Consider the following 20,472-nt stretch of genomic DNA (forward strand, 5'->3'; position numbering starts at 1 on the left):
ATTTAGTTATTCAGATTTAAATTAGTTGTCCTTGGATGTCATTGAAAATCTCACGCTTCAATGGGAGAACGTAAGAAGCCTCATTAGCAAATGTTTACTCCAAAGCATAATTCGAGAAATGTCTATAGAGGGGAGTAAACACACAAACAAACAAACACGCGCACACACACACACCAAGCTACAAAGATGAGCAGCTATTGTATTATATTACTTTATTCATCTTTTGTACAATGTAATTACAATACAAATATGTAGGTTTAAATACAAAACTCTGTAAATAAAGATTAAAAATAAACTCCACAGTTTTTTTTGTTACCATCACTATACTAATTTTACAATCAAGTTCATGAGGTTATTTAGTTTGCTTTGTTGCAATAACCTACATACAGTATAATTTAGAGGGTGTGTAAACAAGATTCCAGTGAAAGAATATATTTTCAGTGAACAATAAAATAGGATCTTGTTTCATATATTCGGATTTGTTTGATCTTGTTCCATACATTTGGATTTGTTCAGAGAGAACTAATAAGATGTCAGAAAACAAAGCACCTGATATAGGGAACTTCTCGTCATGTATCTATTTTTAGAAGGCAGCCTATCAAAAAGCATCACTGCCTCACCGAAAGATACTTTATAAATTAATCATACTTAAACAAGCACGGAACATTGTCAGCTACTCTTCGTATAACTGCACTCCCACTGATTTGGAGCACCTGAAAAAGTCCCCCATTAAAAATATTTCTTCCTCCAAGCGCCAAGCTTTTTCCAAGGATTGATGACCTTACTGGAGTTTCAGGTTCTCACCTGTTTGATAAATCGTACTTCTCAGACTGTAAATAAGGAATAGGCTTTACTTGTAAAAAGTAAATGCTGATGATTTCGAGATGGAGCCGGCAGACAGTCTGTTTTGTGGGCAAGGTGACAAAAGTGACTTTGTCCTCTAATATCTTTCACGCACTCTTGTTCCCTCTCTTATTTTGTCTCTATCCTGTTATCTCCATTTCATTCCTTTATTGTACTCCATCCTCTCGCCTTAATATTGCTACGTTCTCTCCTTCGGCCTTTCACATACACACTGTTTGACCTTGTAAATTCTACGGTTATTTAATGTGGATTGTGTGCAATAGTGTTGCCAGTAAGTTACTGTAAAAACCCTATGAAATGCCTAACAGTGCAGTTTATCCTTCGTCTGGTCTCATTCCTCTTCTTTTACCTCTGTCTCTTTCATCATCAGCCCCACATTTACGACTGACTGTTAGAGTGAACACTCTACCCTGTATTTAAACACATTATTGTATATTGGAAGGTAGCGCATCGCATTTGTCCTTGAGTTTTCGGTAAAAGGTGAATGGCTACTCTGAAGTGTCTGTCTGGATATTTTGCAGTGCCCTGGAAATGTCCTCCAGAGTTAAAGTGAAGTTCTATTGATTTGTCTGGAAAAAGCAAAGTACCCACTGCACGGGTAGGAGCATCATGCCACTATATACACTTGGGAGACAACATGATACATTTCCTTCCTGGGTATTCGGTTCCTGTTACATGACTACATTTCCCACAATGCCCAGACACTCTATTGATGCCCAACCTGGGTGTTCCTGTTTGTTTCTCTAGTCTAAGCGTTCAACAAAAATAAATATATGGGATACAATTATCTTAAGGAAACACTTCAATGTTTTGAGTTTAAGTAAATATAACTTTTTAACATAAAAAAGTACAATGAAGAAAATCATTTTGGCAATGAATCACTACTATTGGTCAGTGGGTCCTTTTAGGTAAAGTGGCTGTAAAAAGTCCACACACCCCTGTTCAAATTCCAGGGTCTTGTGATATATATAAAAAAAAATGAGCCCAAGATAAATCATTTCAAAACTTCCACTATTGATGAGACCTATATTACGTGTACAAAAGGGGAAGTAAAAATAAATAATGTAGTATGGTCCAATGAAACCAAGCTTAAAATGTTTGGCTGTAATTCTGCAAGGTATGTTTGGTGCAAACACAACACTGCTCATCAGAAAAGAAAAGCATACCTACAGTACAGCATGATGGTGGCAGCATCATGCTTTGGATAATTATGCTTTCATAATTCTTTCCACCTTAGTCAAGGTTGAGGGGATTATGAACAGTTCCAAACACCAGTCAGTGCTACCACAAAACCTTCAGGCTTCTGTCAGAGAGTAAAAAATGTGGTGTAGTTGTGTGCTAACTCCCATTTAACATGAATTTGAATGTGATTGGTTAATTCTGAACAGCCACATCCGCAAGAGAAAATGCACACCACGCACGTGTGCAACCAACCACATCTTATTTTAACTTCCCCTCTCGAAAATATTTTTTTCATCAATTGAATTGTACAGGTTATCGGCCACATTAATGGTGGAAAAAGTTTTCATACGATTTATCTTGGTCTCGTTTTTGGATACCACAAAAGCATGGCATTTGAACAGGGGGGTGTAGACATTTTACTGTATATTCACTGCATATACAACCCTGTCTCAATTCACGATTCTGCCATGAACAACAGCATCAGTCTGGTCATCGGTCAAACGAGGAATTCTTGTGTTTCTTCACAATGATTCCTCACCACAACAAAAACTGCCAAAATCAGTCAATAGGATTGGAATGCATCGCCGTCACCTTTAAAGGAAAGCAGCCACTGAGCGTGTCGCCGAGTGACACAGTCAGTGTGCCAAGGGACTTGCAGCCGGCAAAAAAAGAAAAGGCGGAGTACAGACATGAAGGCCGGAAAGATGCGGAAATGAGGTGATGTGGCAGAATTTAGATCATCACATGATCCGTTGAGACGTGAAAAGCTTCCAGTGGCAGCCCAGCAATCTGTAAAGCTCTAATTGGAGCCTCAAGAAAGCAACATCATTAGGTGTAGATAGTCCATGAGAGAGCTTTTTGTAGTATGCTAGGCTGCCACAGCATTTCAGATCCTGCATTCCATTCAAAGCAAGGATGCTTGAATTAGCACCCAGATTTCTCCCCACCTTAGAGCTCAATCTCAAAGGTCTTCTGCAGGTTGTTTGAAAATGGGTTGGCTGCTGCTGCTGCTGCTGGACTTTTGCTTCCAGGTGCCTGAGCTGCTGGTTTGGTGTTGGTGCTCTCAAGTGCCGCCCACTTGGCCTCAAAACGATCATCATCTTGGGAATTAGTGGTCACAGGAGCGATGAGCTGGCTGCCTTCTGGTGGCCAGCTACTAGTGCTGCCACCATTCCCACCGTTGTTAGAGTTGCCATTCTGAAGGAGCGCTGAGGCGCTGCTGTGCGTCGGGAGACCATTTAGGGCTGTCGAAAGTGGAGGAGTGGGAATGGGGAATGGTGTGGAAAACCCTCCAGTGGGCACTCCCGAGTAAGGGTGGTGGATGCTGCCTGTTCCGAGGGTGCCCACTTTGGGCCCTCCGACTCCGGACCCAATGGCACCTCCGGTGGCAGATGAGCCAGTGGCTGTGCAGAAGACATTGGCCACCATTTGTGATGGTGTGATTCCTACGACAGGTACGCTGACATTGGGATAGGTCATACTGCTAGCTAAGCCTGGCATGTAGGTTTGCATGGGAACAAAAGCCGGTTGGACAGGCTGGCTGGCGAACATCCCCACAGGAGCCGAAGTAGCATCGAAGGCCAAAGGAAAGGGCTGCATGACGCATGGGAGGGAGCCTCCGGGCCCAGAGAGGGAGGGCTGGATCATAGGGGCTCCTGACATGCTTGGACCAGACATTGTGGGGATGGACATTGAAGGCAAAGACATAGGAGGGCTAGAAATTGGAGGGCCAGGTATTAAGGGGACCGAGGATATGGACATAGGTTGAAGGGGCATTGGTGCCTGAGCTGAGTGAGCAGAGGTGCCTGCAATAAGGGCTTTGGACATGGTACCAAGTGACACTGAGATAGTGGACACCGGAGCCAAACTCGTTATCTGCTGACTTGATACAGAGGGTGGTCCCGGGATGGTGGGGATGGTGGGACCTGGTGGGGGTGTCTGCTGGGACCTGACTGCCTTGGAGACCTCTTCTAGCCATCTTTCCGCCTCAGAGGGTGTACGTTTGTGTCCACTCTGCATCACCGCGGACACTGGAGGAGGAGAGTGGAGAAGAGGGTCTGGCTGAACCCAAGACGTAGCTAAATGGATAAAGTTGAAGGATTTAGGGCACTTATGCAAATAAATGAAAGAGAAATCTACTTCCCATGATTAATATACTACTTGTTACCCTGCATCGGCGCTGGTGGAGGAGGCAGTGATGGGGGCACGACGCAGGTTGGCAGTCCACTCGCAGATGAACTAGGGTTGGAGAAAGGGTCCTCAGATGGCTTAGTGAAGGAGGTGTTGATCTGGCTACACAGGGCATTAATCTCTCCCTCACCAGACAAACTCATGTCCACCTCTAGTACTAGCGAGAAAGGACCACAGGGAAGAGGGAGGATGAAAATGAGGAAGAGTGTGGGAGAGATAAACCAGGGGATGAGGAGAATTGGAATCTAAATAAAGAAGTAAAACCTTTTTTTGGCCAAAATATTACCTCATTTGAAATGATGTCTGGAAAACTATTCTATTTTACAATTATTTCATTCATATTCATTTAACAAATACATTATTCTTTTTCATTGTTTTTGTTTTGTACATACACATGTTTTCCCCCACACAGAATAAAGTAGTAATAGGAGGCAATGTTAAATCATAGTACATAGTGAACTTTGCCCTGATATAGTTTTACCATAAGTACATCCATTATGGCTGACATTTTCCAATAACCATAAGCAAAGAAAAGGCTTGAAATGGAGGCACATCTTACTAAATACTAACTGGAAGAACCTTCCAACTCACCAGCGTTCTTGGCCTCAAAGTCAGTCTTGCGTTGCAGTGTTGATGGCAGGTCATTGAGGCGAAGTGACAGCTGTCGCTTGAAGGGAGAGTTCTTCTGACTGAGAGCTGGAAATCCCCGGAATGAGCCTTGACGCACCAGTTGCTCGATGGGTGCGTGGCGGCGGGGGATGGCGTGAGGCCCACCAGGTTCTGCTGCTCCCTCAGGTGGGGAGGCAGTACCAGGGGGCAGGGCTGCATGAACAGAAGGCTGGTCTGGAGGAAGGAGAGTGGAAAATGAGTCAATGAAAGTTTTTCCAATGACCACACCAATAGGTACACATTAGTAGGTCAAATTTCGGTTGTATGTAAGAGGGAAACGGTTCTCGGCATATGAGGCATTGCAGTTATACAGTGTACTGCTGCAAACCATGATAACAAACACACCGTGAATACAGTGGAACCCTGATTTACAAACGCCTCAATGTTCAAACTATTCCATTTAAAAACTCCAGACCAAACAAAAATGTGCAAACGTTTCATTCAGCCTTGGCGACTGAAATGTTTCGGCCGAAAATGGCCCGAAAGTGCATTGTAATAAAACGGCCGAAATAGCATTGCCGCTAGCTCTTAGCTGTGCCGCGGCCAACGCATGAGTGTGTACACTGAATACTTAAGAAAACTTATTAACAAGCAATGCCAGTAGGTCTTTGTTGACTATCCAGTTGAATTGACTGGGATGTCACTATATTACTTACAACTTAGACAGTTTGATAATGACATAGTGCACCATAAATTTGCCACAAATGTTACAGTTAAATAACACATACATTCAACAAGCTAGTGGTAAGATAAACACACATTAACAACAAAGATGAACGTCTTAATTACGGCAGTAATTCAAATTTGGATGTAGCAATGAATTGTGGGAACTGCGAGGCTTTTGCCATCGTCATGCTAGCGGGCCAAACTGGGGCGTCTCAACCTCGCTGCTTTCCGATTTTAGGGTAAGGAGAATGCTTGTTGTTGCATCCTCTTTTGTACCGCCCCAGCTACCTACGACCTACAGCTAACGCAGCTAAATACAATTCCGAGCCGTAGAGGCAAATGTGCACCTTGCATCTGTTGTCAACGCAGCAAAAGTCACGAATCATAAACAAGTAACTGATTCGTTATCACGAAGGGCAGAGGATAAGACAGGGACGCTAATATTTGCTAAGCTATCACATGAGGTGGCAAAACGTAAGTGATTGGGTGGTACAGTACACTTGTCACATAGATCTGTCTGGAACCGCGTTAAAGCAGAGATTTGCCAACGTTGAAGAGCAAAATAGCAGGCAAATTAGTGTGTGTTTATAGAGAAACATATAGACTGGGGTAGTGGTCCCCCTTTTTAAGAAGGGGGACCGGATGGTGTGTTCCAACTAGAGGGGGATCACACTCCTCAGCCTCCCTGGTAAGGTCTATTCAGGGGTGCTGGAGAGGAGGGTCCGTCGGAAAGTCGAATCTCAGATTCAGGAGGAGCAGTGTGGTTTTCGTCCTGACCGTGGAACAGTGGACCAGGTCTACATCCTCAGCAGGGTCCTCGAGGGTGCATGGGAGTTCGCCCAATCAGTCTACATGTGTTTTGTGGACTTGGAGAAGGCGTTCGACTGTATTCTTCAGAGAGTCCTGTGGGGGGTGCTTCGGGAATATGGGGTACCAAACCCACTGATATGGGTTATTCGGTCCCTGTACGACCGGTGTCAGAGTTTGGTTTGCATTGCCGACAGTAAGTCGGATTCGTTTACGGCGAGGTTTGGACTCTGTCACGCCTGCCCGTTGTCACCGATTCTGTTCATAACGTTTATGGACAGAATCTCTAGGCACAGCCGAGGCGTAGAGGGGGTCCGGTTTGGTGGCCTCAGTATTGCATCTCTGCTTTTTGCAGACGTTGCGCCCCCCCCTCGGATAAGTGGGCCCCGACCTCGGATAAGCGGGAGAAAATGGATGGATGGATGGTGGCTTACAAGTAAAACAAAACCCCAAATTTACTATCTGAAGTAATTGGAATATTACATATAAAACAATCAAAAGGTTTTTTTGATCGAGAAATATGGTACGAATAAATAAAGTATTTTGCTATATTTAATGAATCTGTATCTTATATGAGTTTAATTCTTTTAATTTTACTACTGAAATAAATGAATTATTCTATAAGTTATTGAGATGCACCTGTATGTCCTGTATTAGATTGTTGATTGTGTGTCAGTTGTGGCCAGTGTGTGTATCTCTGGAAGCTTTGATAGATTAGTCTTAATCTATCAAAGCGAGATAAGTATTGTCACTCCGTATGTTTGCCGGGACCTCACCTTTGTTCTTATCCTGCAGTTTGTCATCTCGTTCACTACCGCTGCCGTGCTGACTGCAGGCTGAGTTAGCGCGGAAGGAGCCCTCTCGTACAAATGATGTACGGCTGGCATCGAAAGATGCCGTAACGCCGCACTCCTTCTCTCTACGCTGTTTCCTCTCCAGACAGGCGGCAAAGGCACAGCCCACTGCATGGCTCAGTCTCTCTCCCTGATGCAGCAGAAATAAAAACATTAAAAACGATTACAATCCCAGATGTGTTACTCATCGTTAGATTTCATCCAGTGTGATTCAACAGTCATACTCCGACATACAATACAATTGACATCATGAGTATCGGATTAAGCTATAATTATCCCACTTAGATGCTCATGTTGTTTATTTAACTTTTAAGATTCCCTGTGGTAATCATCCAATCAGATTACACTCAGCCTTTTCCCACAAAATGTCCCACTGTGGTAGCCAAACTCACAACAAGATCGTTCAGTTAAAAATAAGAAGACATGGAGAGTGTGTGGTGGAAATAGAGACAGACGGAGATGGACAGCTCTACAGGCTCCTGCCTAATCATCTTAACTGTGCCAGTGCTCTACTCCCTTCTGTTCACACTAGTAATCCATCTCGTAGTCGAAATTGCTCGGCAGTGTTGAAACGGCAGTGTTAAAACGTGGCTTGGGTTCACATTTTATTCTTCATCTCATCTCATCTCTTGTTGTGGTCCTTTTTATTCCCACAGTGTTCCTCTAAATTTCAGTGAAATGTTAGAAAATCAGTGGGGAACAATGCCAGACATTTTTAAAACAGTAAACGGGGTGGCTATCGACTCAACTCCTTATTTATTAATTCAATGGTAAGTGTCGACCGAGACACGCTGATTTGTGACTGAGAATTTGAAGGAGAGTGTGTATTTGACCGACATGATCAGTTTCAGTTCATTTTTCAGTTCATGTGTCAGTTCCTATCAATAACACGGTGCAAATTGTTACCTGCTTCTGTTTCCGAATATCACTTTACACGTACCTGACCAGCGTACCTGAAGCAGACAAGTGTGAGCGCTCTGAATTCACTTGCTGAATGGATGTAAGACCATGGCTGATGTGTAGTTTATTACTCCATCCATCCATTTTCCACACCGCTAGTTGTCATTAGGGCTACGACTCACGAGTGTGTCTGAGACAATCCCAGCTGACTTAAAGCAAAAGGCAGGGTACATCCTGGACTGGTTGCCAGTCAATAGCAGAGCAGATATATGCAAATATGTTATATTAGTCATGTCTTTCCAACCCAAGTCTCTTTGTTGAATTATTTAAAAAAATAAATTTATGAGTTACTTTTGTATGCTACTTTGGGAGACTTGTACAGAATTGGAGGGAAAAAATTTTTGGTTACATATACAGACAAACCATTGTACCGTGTCGTGTTTTTCATCTTTGTTGAATTCACTGGCGATTAACACGCTGTCCTGCTGCTATTATTTCACGCTATTTACAGAGCTCATGCAGCTAACAGCATCCTGCCGACACAGCCGCATTGACCAAATTAGGATGCAGTGTACCAATTTGGTGGGAACGTGGCTATAGTAAAGGTAATTACAGATACGCAGTGGCTCCAGCTGTGCTTTGTTATTTTTTCTGAGGGTAAACAAGTAGGCGTCTATTTTAATTGTTCAAATTGACGACTTGAAACATGTTGTTTATTAGAGTAGAAGCCTTAATTTGGAAACTCGAACGAGAAACCAAATATTTTTGCTGAACAAATGTACTTTAAAAGCCTTCATTGATTTTTTTTTTTTTGGGGGGGGGGGGGTCTTAGTGGAGGGAGATTAGTCAAAAGTAATAGCAGACTAAAAGTTTTACAGGGCTTTAAAAATCAAAGAATAATTGTAGCATAGATAAAGTCAGATGGAGAGAGAGAAAGAAGCTTGCAGGTTCCCTCACCGAGTCTTTGAGAGCCATGAAGCAGTGGCACATCCAACGTCTGGTGGTGCCGTCTCTGCAGATATAGGAGAACGCCTTGTCATAATTTCGATCAGGAGCACAGAAGGAGACTTTCTCTATGGTCTGGTCCACAATGAGGTCCTAGAAGAATGAGAGAGAAAAAAAAGACAATAGCTAACCCGCTATTTCCGAGCCGCGAAGGCCTTTTCAGTCCCACCTATAAAAGTCAGCAACAACACATTAGTGACACTGGGCCCTCTTTAAATATCTGGGATGTTTGCGCCACTCGCCTTTCCTTCTATGAAAAGTTTATTCAGCCTGCCTCAGTGTCTACAGATGAGACATGAAGGGGGGCATCACTTCCTTCTTGTATATTTAGGGGGGCCGAGCTCACCTCGTTGACACTCCAAAAACAAAAAAGGGAAGCGCAACACAAGAGCCGAGAGGCAGATGAAAGGGACAAAGGAAGACAGAAGGGCTCACACACGCATCCACTCGCATCCTTTTTGGCCTCAGAAAACAAAGAAAGGGGTCGAAGATGGGCGGGGGGAGGGAGCTGGAGAGAGAGAGGGCGGATGCGGAGGAGAGAAAAGAAAAGTGGATAAAGAGAAGGATGAATAACAGGCCATTCATTGCAGCCAGTGAGTGAATGCAGGGAGCTGCTGGTACCAAGGTGAAAGGCAGGGCAGAGCAAAGTGTCTTCTTTTCAGACAACTGACTGTGGTCATGTGATGTCTGCTTTGGAGTCAATGTGTAACAAATACTACAGTACAACACAGGCACACACCTCCATAAAGTGCAGGAAAAAGTCAATCAAGTAAGTCAGTGATATGCCCACTGGGTGTGCGCGTGCGTACATGTGATTCATGACCGCAAGGAAGAAAAAGGCATGGCGACGTGTGATGGTGTGTGTCTCATCTATCTACAGAAAAGGATTTGAACTTTGCTTTCTATTAGTGCATCATGAAGGTCAAGCCTCACACACGCAGTACACTCAGTCTGCGTTTCACAACTTCGTCATTGACTGAGACTGACACAGAGAGGAAAGGTCATGAAGAGCCACAGGGAGACCAAAGTGGGAGGGATATCATATACTACTGTATACTACTGGATATAATACAAAAATAGGTGATCCAGGTTCTCTGTGGCAGTGGCAGCTGATTTTTATTTTATTTTTTAAATTATTCTAGATTGGATTGCATTAGGAGGATGACTTGGTGTTTTGTTGAGCATAAAAATCTGAATTAAATTATACAATAATCACACAACAATGTGTGCAAATCCCTAATACAGTTGGGTCTGTTGTTTAATTGTTAAAAATTGTGAAGGGTACAATACTGTACAGATATTTACCACAACACTTTCTGACAACCATTTATTGTGATGCCAATCACAGCGGTATATTGTGGGGCAAGACACAAATGTGTCACTTCCGTGCAAATGGGAAGATTGTATTGTTCTTGTGATATGTGTATAAACAAACAAGAAACAACAAAATGTTGGATCCCCAATATTGTTACTTTTGTTTTTTTTAAATCTTTACAAGATAGTCTACCATCCACGGCACGCTAGCTGACTGGTTAGAGCGTCAGCCTCACAGTTCTGAGGACCCGGGTTCAATCCCCGGCCCCGCCTGTGTGGAGTTTGCATGTTCTCCCCGTGCCTGCGTGGGTTTTCTCCGGGCACTCCGGTTTCCTCCCACATCCCAAAAACATGCATTAATTGGAGACTCTAAATTGCCCGTAGGCATGACTGTGAGTGCGAATGGTTGTTTGTTTCTATGTGCCCTGCGATTGGCTGGCAACCAGTTCAGGGTGTACCGAGCCTCCTGCCCGATGACAGCTGGGATAGGCTCCAGCACGCCCGCGACCCTAGTGAGGAGAAGCGGCTCAGAAAATGGATGGATGGATAGTCTACCATCCACTGATGAGGAAACAACAGCTCATCTATTTGATTCTGATTCTACAATAGCTGCTGCCTTTTTTTTTTTAAAGTCATATTTATTGAAACCATACAATAATGTTTCTCTCGAGTAAAAAAAAGCATTTATTATTTATCATGCAGGGAGTTGGGTTGGAGGAAAAAAAAGATTTATATTGAGAGTAAGCTCATAAAAGTGAAAGGATTTGTAATTTTGCAGATGTATTGTATAGTTCCATTGCCCACTCTCGGACATATTTGGCTCAGAGCATAAGAAGCACACACAGAGGTGGTGTTATTGAAGTGAAGCCGGGGGGTTGTTGGAGATGTGACGTGTGTGTGTGTGGTTTTCCAACAATACGAAAAGAAGGCACGTAAGGGGCTTCTCCATTGAACTCGCGCTCTCCTTTATTCTCTGCAGCTCTTTACTCTGATCTACTTTTAAAAGAGTTCCCGGTGAGCTGCACTCACACAAGGAGGCGGCCTCTCAGTCACCAGACATTCCTCAAGTGCAAGTTCATGTCTAAGCTCCTCCTCCCCCCTGATCACCTTTGGAACGCCGCTCGGACCAAGCCGGTGTTCAGAATTATTATTATTACAGTTCCAAGTATGATGTGTGCAGCGTAGCTTCTAGACTGTAACGTATAACTGCAAACTATAACCACAATAATAGACAGTAAAAGATTACCTCGCTGATAGTTAATCCAAAGTGAGTGTCTTTGAAAAGGTGGAATTTTCATTTCAGTGGACCTAGTAAAGGTTGATTTTAAATGTGATGGACAGTCGAGAGTAACATGTTTGGTTTTCTCAGTCAAGCAAACTAATGCGAATGACTTTAAGGTCATGTTTATTTTGGTTGTAAGAGAATTGATGTGGGTACAAAAACGACAACTTAAAAACATGCTTACCTTCGTTTTATCATCCACCACCCTGAGTCCATCAGCTGACACCCACAACACTGCCTTCACTGTCTTTTTCCCGCTCTGCAAGGACCAAAAAAAACATGGAAGAGAATGAATCCTGCACAGCCTTACAGGGAGGTTACACAGTTAATTGTCATTCTTGTCATGATGTAATCATAAGCCAGTATTAGCATGTCAAGTTACTTGCCATACTAATGAGGTCAAATTACAGTACATTACAGGGAGGTGGTTGGAAGAGTGGAGGAGGGCCATAAAAATATGCAGGCAGAAAATATATTTTACAAGGGAGGGACCCAAACCTTATAACACATGGGCCAACTCAGCCTAGGTTGGACCTTAAAATACTCAATTGGACTTTCAAAAGAGTCTGTGGGATTTGGAACGTGTGAACCGGGGAAACAGAAAGAGAGAACGAAAAAATTATCTTTGAACCAGTTACTGCATAATCCCATAGAGAGTAAAGGAACAGAACAGATAGGAAGCAATTTATGGAAGCTGAAGTTGAAGAAGGCTAAATGAGGAGGTGGGCGATGGATTTAATAACTGGAAAATAGTGCTGGAAAATCAATATTTAGTACACTATTATTACGTGTGTATCAAACACACAGTATGTTTCCTGGTTGTGCATCATCAGAAATAAACTAGGAAGTTACTACATGACAACAACACACTCCACATCTCCAAACAAGGCTCAGCAAATGTTTGCCTCCATAGATATCTATCAAGTGGGTCACGATAGCCGTGGTGTATGTCATCATTAGAAATGTTTTGATGTCAACGCTACACTAGATTTTTAGTGTTTTTATTTGTGCCAGTGTGGCATAGTGTACACATTTTCTGCTCTGCTGACACCTGCAGGAACAGCAAAGCAAAGGTAACTGCAGAGAGTATTGAATGTCTGTGTGTGTCTGTGTGTGTGTGTGCATGCGTGCGTGCATGTACATATATATGTATATGTAGTGTACGTCGTATACTCACAATTTTAAGCTTTTTCACCGCCTCCTCGCACACATGCATCCCTCGAGACTCCTCCACCTCCACCAAACCCAGGTACTGAAGACCAAAGGATGATGTTATTTTGAAATACATTTCACTGTTCTCAATCCCTGTTATTAGAATGACAAAGTCCATTGAAAGCGAAGACGAAATGGAAATGATAAAAGGAACCATCATCAGGACCCATTCCCTGTTTCTATTGCTGGTATATTATGTTGGAGCTGATGACAGGACAGAGAGGGAGGCAGGATTGGAGTCATTTGTAACAAGAAGAATTCTTGTCTCTGGTGCGTGCTCCTACTGTATATGAGAAGCCTAGAAGGTACACAATTACATCATCTATGACAGCGACAGGTCAGCTCCAGCAAAGCCACAACTTCCCTGAATGTCTTTCGGACATTCAGTTTCATTTCTCAGTTAATATAATAAGTCATGGCAGACTAAGCATGAAAAAATAAACAACCAAGGGAATCAAATGTCCTCTGCTAAAAATCCTGACTTCAAATAAAATAAAAAATGTAAATACAGTTTACTGTATATATGAATATGATACCTGCCAATGTCACTGCAGTGTAAGCAGGCAGCTCAGATAATTATGGCAAGCATGACCTCATCGAAATGTATTCACCGATCGAAAGTGTATACGCAGATACATCTACCCAAATGCACCACAGAGGCTGTCTTCTATTTAGGTCAGTGCAGGCCAAACTAAACGATGCATAATGTTTATCAATATAATGTTTGTTTACTTTAAAGTCACTGCCTGATGTTGTCACTTCTGACTGATTTCCATGTGCTGTGGGAGTGTGGAATCAAAAAGATGCTGTAGTTGTAGCCACTGTAGCGGACATGCCACGCAAAAGATGCCGCCCGGCACCGCAGCCTCGCACTACCGCCGCTCCCCGCCGAGGTAGACGATAGAGGCTGGCGAGACGCAACGTCACACGAAGACGCTAAACGAATCAGCCGCCATAAACCATCAAAAACAAGACACAGAGATTTGCTTTGCCATGCCGCCAAGTGAATCACGGCTGCCTGGCGCTTCAAAGCGGGGACCCAAGGATGCCGAGTTCGCCCCCGGACGCTAAGTTAATTAACTCCCCGCCAGTCGAAGAATTGCGCCAACAAAGGCGCCTCCACCCTGTTGAGTCCCGCCACTTGGGAGTTGGAACAGGCAACAGCGACACCCACGGGCGACAGAACGACACTACAGACATGGGTTCATAGGACAGTCTGTGACTCGACTGGGAGTTAATATTTTAAGAACTTTGCATGAACGCCACTAGTGACTGTATTGCTGCAAACTTGAATGTCTAACATCAAATCTGTTGTCAACTGAACCAGATGAAATGTTTCACCCCACACCACAAATAGTAATGTTCTCCACACCACACAACATTTGAAACATTCGTTACAGGTATGAAAGAGGATGAGCGTGGAACAATGCAAGGTGAGGAAATGGTCTCGTTATCTTAAATCCAATAATTAATTGTTAATAATTTTTTTTATACCACTGGTTTTACACCACAAAATAATCCTAAAACAGAGACACCCGAGAGATGTCCTGTCTGGACTGGTCTACTAAAAGTACAGATTACTGCATATTGGGTTTATATTAATGAGACCACGAGTCCTCAGCTATATGCATTCACTACACGTCCATTCTGCTCATCTCACGTCACAAATCCCTTCCTTTGTCAATGTTCGTCTGTACCTTGTTTGTTTTGTGTTTGTCTGTGTTTTATCCTGTAGAACCCCCTTTTTATTATTACATTTCCTATAAAATTCACCACTTACATTGATTGTGTGTGTGTTTGGGTTCAGAACGAAACCTCTGGAAAGTCGAGAACTCAAGGTTTCTAAAGTGTAGCCACCTTCCGATAAGAGACTGATTAAAAAGGTTTGTCGTCATTTCGCCTCAAGTTAAACTTGTAAAAATATGACATGGTGCCCCTCATATATATCAAATATCTTGATTTATAACGGCGTAATTTTAAATTACGATAACCCGGAAGTGACGCAGGCGCCGCTTCCAACTCGTTTCCTTCTAAATTAAGCACAATCCTTATTTCATCCATAATCGCCACAACACTAAATTTGAAGTGGTTATCAAGACCTGCAGTGAAAATGTTGCCACTCTTTAAGTGGGACAGTTTTAACCAAATATCTTGTTCTTATAAAAGGTCTGTTTTTGAGAGCAAAAACGCTTTTGAAAACAGATCTTAAGTGTTAATTAAAAAAAAAAAAAACAAGGTATCATTGTTTCCCTCTTAACAATGAAAGGAGGACATGCGCGTGACAGTGCGTTTTATTCGTTCATGAATTGCAGTGTTGAGTGTGTGCCGTTCAAGATAATAAACTTGATAATGCTTCTACAGTGAAGTGTACATTTACTGGAACCAGCAGGGTCATTCCTCCACAACTCTGTAGAAGATTAATAGTACAGTAGAAGAATATTAAAAATACATGTATGAGTGGGACCATGGGAACAAGCAGTTGGTGTGTACTGCCTACAGTCCTTTTTGCAGCTGCATGTGAACAGGCGTCGTTTTATTAATGTTGTCTGTATGTTCAACAAGAACCTCCATCTTTGACTCGATTGTTCTTTCGTACAAGGCTTGTTCATTATGAGCCCCTTTTATCTGATTGTATGACTCTCAGCTCATATCTCCTTGAGTCTCTCCATCCCTTTTCCATGTTCCCATCTCCCAAACAGTCATTTCATCCAGTCTCCTCAATCCATAAATCAATAACTGTCATTGTTTCTCCAGCTCTTCTCTCTTCTGGAGTAGGTTATCAGTCTAAGAGACTATTGCTTCTGTGTATGCGATCGATTGCAAAATGGGAAAACAGGCCTGTGCTTTTCTCATTGGCAAAATAATAAGGTCCCTATTTTCCATAGGTTAGTTATGCATGGATAAATAGTAGAAGAGTCAACCCACTCAACCTAAGTCTAAAGATTTAGATTTGGCCATCATGTCACTTTTGACATTGTCATGTATCTCAGAATAAAAAAAACCAAATGATCAGTCATATTTAGAAATAAATATTGTACACTTTTCACTTTCTGTCGTGAATACAAAAATACTGACTGCAGAAAATGAAGATAAAGAATGGCAAGGAAAAAAAAATTTGCCAGGCAAGGAAATTACAGCGCAAACTCTCACTTTTAGATGTCTGTGTGAGCTGTGTAGGCTGCAGCCGTCAAGTACCGGTACATTTCTGCAACACTGCAGATCATTTCTTTTCAGTCACACATTAGATGTTTTAACCTTCCTCCTTTGAACAGAAATGATCAAATAAATAAAGAAACCAGTAAATTGCCTTGACATGACACCTCAAAACACTGTAAATGAATACACCCCACAGAATATTGTCTAATCTGCAATAAATTACACTGATTTGTGATGATGGGGATTAAGAATTTTAGGGCTAAATATCATGGCTATAACATAATACAAAAATCGGGGCTTGGGAAGGCTTACCCGGACAGAGAAGTTACATTTGCCTTTGCGTACAGCCTCCTCGTCTGCCTGCCACTGATGTGGTCTGCTGGCCTCGGGGACGTAGGTGGGCTTCTTCCTCCTCAGGCTCTGACGAAGCTTGTTCATCTCCGGGGTCACGTGCTCCCTGGTACTGGGGACATAGAGGGAGAAACTAGTTTATGTTACTGTTACAAGTAAAACACACAAGTTGAATATTTTCAATTTGCACAGAAGAGAAAACAATGTGGGAAAACATACGATTATTCTCCGCATTATGACAATTAAACAAAAGACTGTAATGAACTAATATTTCACATTGTTAAGATTAAAATTACAAGGAAAAGCCATCGACTACATGATCCATTTCATCAGGTTTAGCTTTGTCAAACCACTCAGGTGAATTTCAATGTCTCACTGTACATTTCATGTCATCACGCTGTTGTATTTTGCAGCATTGTAAAACTCCAGTGCTTCATAAAGACGTGCTTGTCAAATAACATATTTGGGGTAAAATATAGCTGTATGAAAGGGGTACATATTGGAAACAGCTTTCAGTATGGTGCAGTGCTTATTTTTTGCATACGTACTTGACCATATTGATCAAAACGGAGCCTTGTTATCTGAGTAAAAGCAACTTTTTTATTCGGTCCTTGTATTGGATCTCATTACATTGTGCAGATGTACCGATTAATGAGTCCGGTGGGTGTAAGCTTTGCGAACAGCAAAGCTTCCACATGCTTTCGTCATTCGGACTGTGCACATCCTAATCAACACAGACGCTTGTCTATAAACACTATTCTGTCTGTGTTGTTTAATTGGAGCATTGCAATGCTAATTTCCCGGCACAATGAAACATGACACCATTCAAACGCGGCCTGCTTAAAAAGGGTAATTACTGTTTTCATTCCGTCACAGTCATATTTGCCACAGGAGAGGCAAACATTTGAGTGTCTCTAGCCTACTGCTGAAATATAATGGCTCTTTGCAGCATCACAGTTACAGTATTTATGCTAATGGTTTTACATTGCTGTTACTGTCTAGTATCTGTGTTTTTGGTATAACAGTTCAAAAGAGACACTCAGTGCGGTGCAACCATGCACATCACATCACATACAGTACAGATGTCTAACAAAAACTTTTAACACTTCCCATGATGAAAAGTTTTTCTTTTTCATAGAAAAGCTACACATTAAAGTCATTCAGTAATCCATTCATCTTCATATCCTGAGTTTAAAGGATCAGAGACACAAGCCGCATTGTTTTCTTACCGTCTGTTTGACCCAGAAACGGGCGTGCTGGCTACAACAGGGTGTGAAATTGCACAACCCCGACACCGAAGGCATATAATGTCCATAAAGTATCAAATCTGCAGACTGAGGAGAAGAGAAAACTCCTTCTGCTACACACATGGGGTCTGGGTGCTAATTCAGATATACGTTGTATATGCCCACTCAGACACGTCACTTCTAATAACCACTGCTGCAGCAGTGGTAATGACTGGCGTGCCGGAAGCGTGTGTAAATTTACACTCGTTCTCACTTCACAGGCGTGTGTGTAATGTGGATTACTGATATGCAACGGCTGCAAAACAGCTTGAGTGGCATTACTCATTCCTGGCATGTGAGACATGCGCTCTGTGCCAAGAATGGACACACTCTGACATACACTCCCTCAACGTGCACACATGCTGCAGCTTGTGCCATTCATTTCTGGGAACGGTACCAAGCACCAGAGCGTGTTCAAGTAGGGTGAAAGAGAAAGGAGGCGCTCGCCGGGAAGATCCCACAGTACTGCCCACATATTGGGCTAGTGGGAGTGGATGAGCTGTGGTGAACCGACTACACTTTCTTGTACGCTAAACTATGGAGAGCGATGTACCAGAATTGACGAAAAGCCACACCAGAAGGAGAAAGTGTGAAGAAAGCAAATGGAGGAGAGAATGTGCCTTTCTTCATGGATAAAATCATCTCCAGTAGTTCCATAATGATGACAGGAAGCATTTAACAATCAAGGGTTTAAGAACACTTGACAACCACTGAGAATTCAGAGACAGTCAATTTAAAAGCCCAACAAGCGAAGAAAGTTCAGGGACTTAAAACAACAACGACAATAACAACAAAACAAAAATCAGGCCTACCACATAAGGCAGCAAACAAGTGGCACGAAAGGAAATACAACTCACTTTTAGATCAGTACTAATCTACCTGGTCCTGGGTGAAAAGGTAATTGCCTCCCTTGGTAAATCATGAATTAACTGTACCTAATCACATTTAATGGAAAGCCAAGTTCATTTTCACTGACCGAACCCAATCCGGATTACCTCCAGACAAGTTCAATCAAGAATTCACTTAAATAGAACCTGTCTGACTAAATGAAGTCGGGCAAAAGATCTCAAAAAGCTGCAACAAAATGCAATGATCTTCAAAGAAATTTAAAAGCAGATGATAAATAAAGTAATTGCCATCTATCATTCTGTAAGGGGTTACAAAGCCATTTCTAAATCTTTAGGACTCCAACAAACCACACTAAGCGCCATTATCCACAAATGGAGAAAACAATAAACAGTGTCAAACCTTCCCAGGATTGGCCAGCCGACAAAAATTACCCCAGGAGCACAGCGACGACTCACCAAGGAGGTTACAAAGGAACCCAGGACAACATCTGCAGAACTGCAAGCCTTCCCTGCCTCAGTAAAGGTCAGACTGTTCATGACTCAACAATAAGGAAGAGATGGCATCCATGGCAGAGTTCCAAGGCGAAAACCACTGCTCATTAAAAAGAACATAAAGGCTCATCTTACTTTTGCAAAGAAACATCTGAACGATTCCCGAGACTTTTGGGCGAATATTCTATGGACCAATATGAACTTTTTTGAAGGTGTGTGTCTCGTTACATGTGGCATAATGTAACACAGCATTTCAGAAAAAGAACATTATAACAAGTCAATCATGGTGGTGGTAGTGTGCTGGTCTGGAGCTTCTTCCCTACTGTAGGACCTGGATGACTTGATGTGATTGATGGAATACTGAATGTTGATCTTTACCAGAAAATGCTGAAGGAGAATGTTCAGTTCATGTTTGTGACCTCAAGTTGAAGTGCACCTGGGTCCTGCAGCAGGATAACGATCCAAAACACACCAGCAAGTTAACGTCTGAATGTCTTTTTAAAAAATAAAAAAATAAAAAAAATAAAAAAGGTTTTGGAGTGGCCAAGTCAAAGTCCAGACTTCAATATGATTGATAAGGTTGATCTTACAATCTTAATAAAAGGGCATTCATACTTGAAATCCCTCCAGTGTTGCTGAATTACAACAATTGTGCAAGGAATAGTGGGCCAAAATATCAGAGATGCGAAAGACTAATTGCTAGGGGGGAAAAAAAGAGAATTTGAGAAGGGGGCAAATACTTATTCACAGCACTGTAGAAAGTGTGGCCACACAGAAGTTAAAGAAGCTCATACCGAATTTTCTGAGCATCACGTTGCGAAATAAGGAACAATGTTGTCGTAAACTGCCTTTACGAGAGAGTCGCTGGAGACCCATCGGGGTGGAGACGTTACTGGGCATGGAACTTGTAAACACCTCTCATAGTTGTGACCTAACCCTGTAAATAACAACCATATGCACAACTTTTTGAAGCAGCGAAAAGAACGTACATTGAAGCGTGAATAAATATAAAGGTCCAAATGAAGAACATTCAAGTCATAAAGCCATCAGCACCTCTGAGTAGACTACACAATCCGAAGGCTTGATGCCAAAAGAAAATAGCAATTTCCCGTCCAAACATCTGCAATACATTAGCTCACGCTACTTCCAAGTGTGGATATATTACATAGAATCTGAAGTCTCTTCACCCTAGCTGACCACTCATGGACCTCACAACAGCCCCCAAAAAACAACCAATAAACACTAGCTGAAGTATAAAAAGATGACTGGAAATCTTAATCCATTCATGCAACCATTTTGGGATCCTGTTCAGGGTCACCAGAGCGGCTGGCCGCCAGTCAGTCACAGGGCAAGTGTGAAGAGCACATTGAATGGGATTTGATGGCATGCCAGAT

General features: G+C 42.4%; 1 protein-coding gene across 10 annotated transcripts in view; it reads right to left on the minus strand.

The window, feature by feature from the left end:
- numbl (NUMB like endocytic adaptor protein) overlaps positions 1-20,472 on the minus strand; it is a 78,273-nt gene that overhangs the window by 4,645 nt on the left and 53,156 nt on the right. For 5 of the 10 annotated variants that reach the window (XR_009789640.1, XR_009789639.1, XR_009789638.1 and 2 more), the window contains exons 2-9: positions 16,414-16,585; positions 12,911-12,985; positions 11,918-11,992; positions 9,090-9,230; positions 7,155-7,362; positions 4,828-5,079; positions 4,214-4,393; positions 2,994-4,124 (exon numbers count right to left, since the gene is read on the minus strand). Coding sequence is in view for 7 of the 10 variants with exons in the window: in XM_061781209.1 (XP_061637193.1) it covers positions 2,995-4,124; positions 4,214-4,393; positions 4,828-5,079; positions 7,155-7,362; positions 9,090-9,230; positions 11,918-11,992; positions 12,911-12,985; positions 16,414-16,585 (2,233 nt within the window). In the remaining 3 variants the exon portion in view is untranslated. Of the gene's footprint in view, positions 1-179; positions 4,125-4,213; positions 4,394-4,827; positions 5,080-7,154; positions 7,363-9,089; positions 9,231-11,917; positions 11,993-12,910; positions 12,986-16,413; positions 16,586-17,681; positions 17,703-20,472 lie in introns of those variants that run through there. The other 5 variants (XM_061781214.1, XM_061781212.1, XM_061781213.1 and 2 more) reach the window with 4 other exon arrangements.

The sequence above is a fragment of the Phyllopteryx taeniolatus genome, chromosome 8, assembly GCF_024500385.1.
Source record: "Phyllopteryx taeniolatus isolate TA_2022b chromosome 8, UOR_Ptae_1.2, whole genome shotgun sequence".
NCBI classification, from domain to species: Eukaryota; Metazoa; Chordata; class Actinopteri; order Syngnathiformes; family Syngnathidae; genus Phyllopteryx; species Phyllopteryx taeniolatus.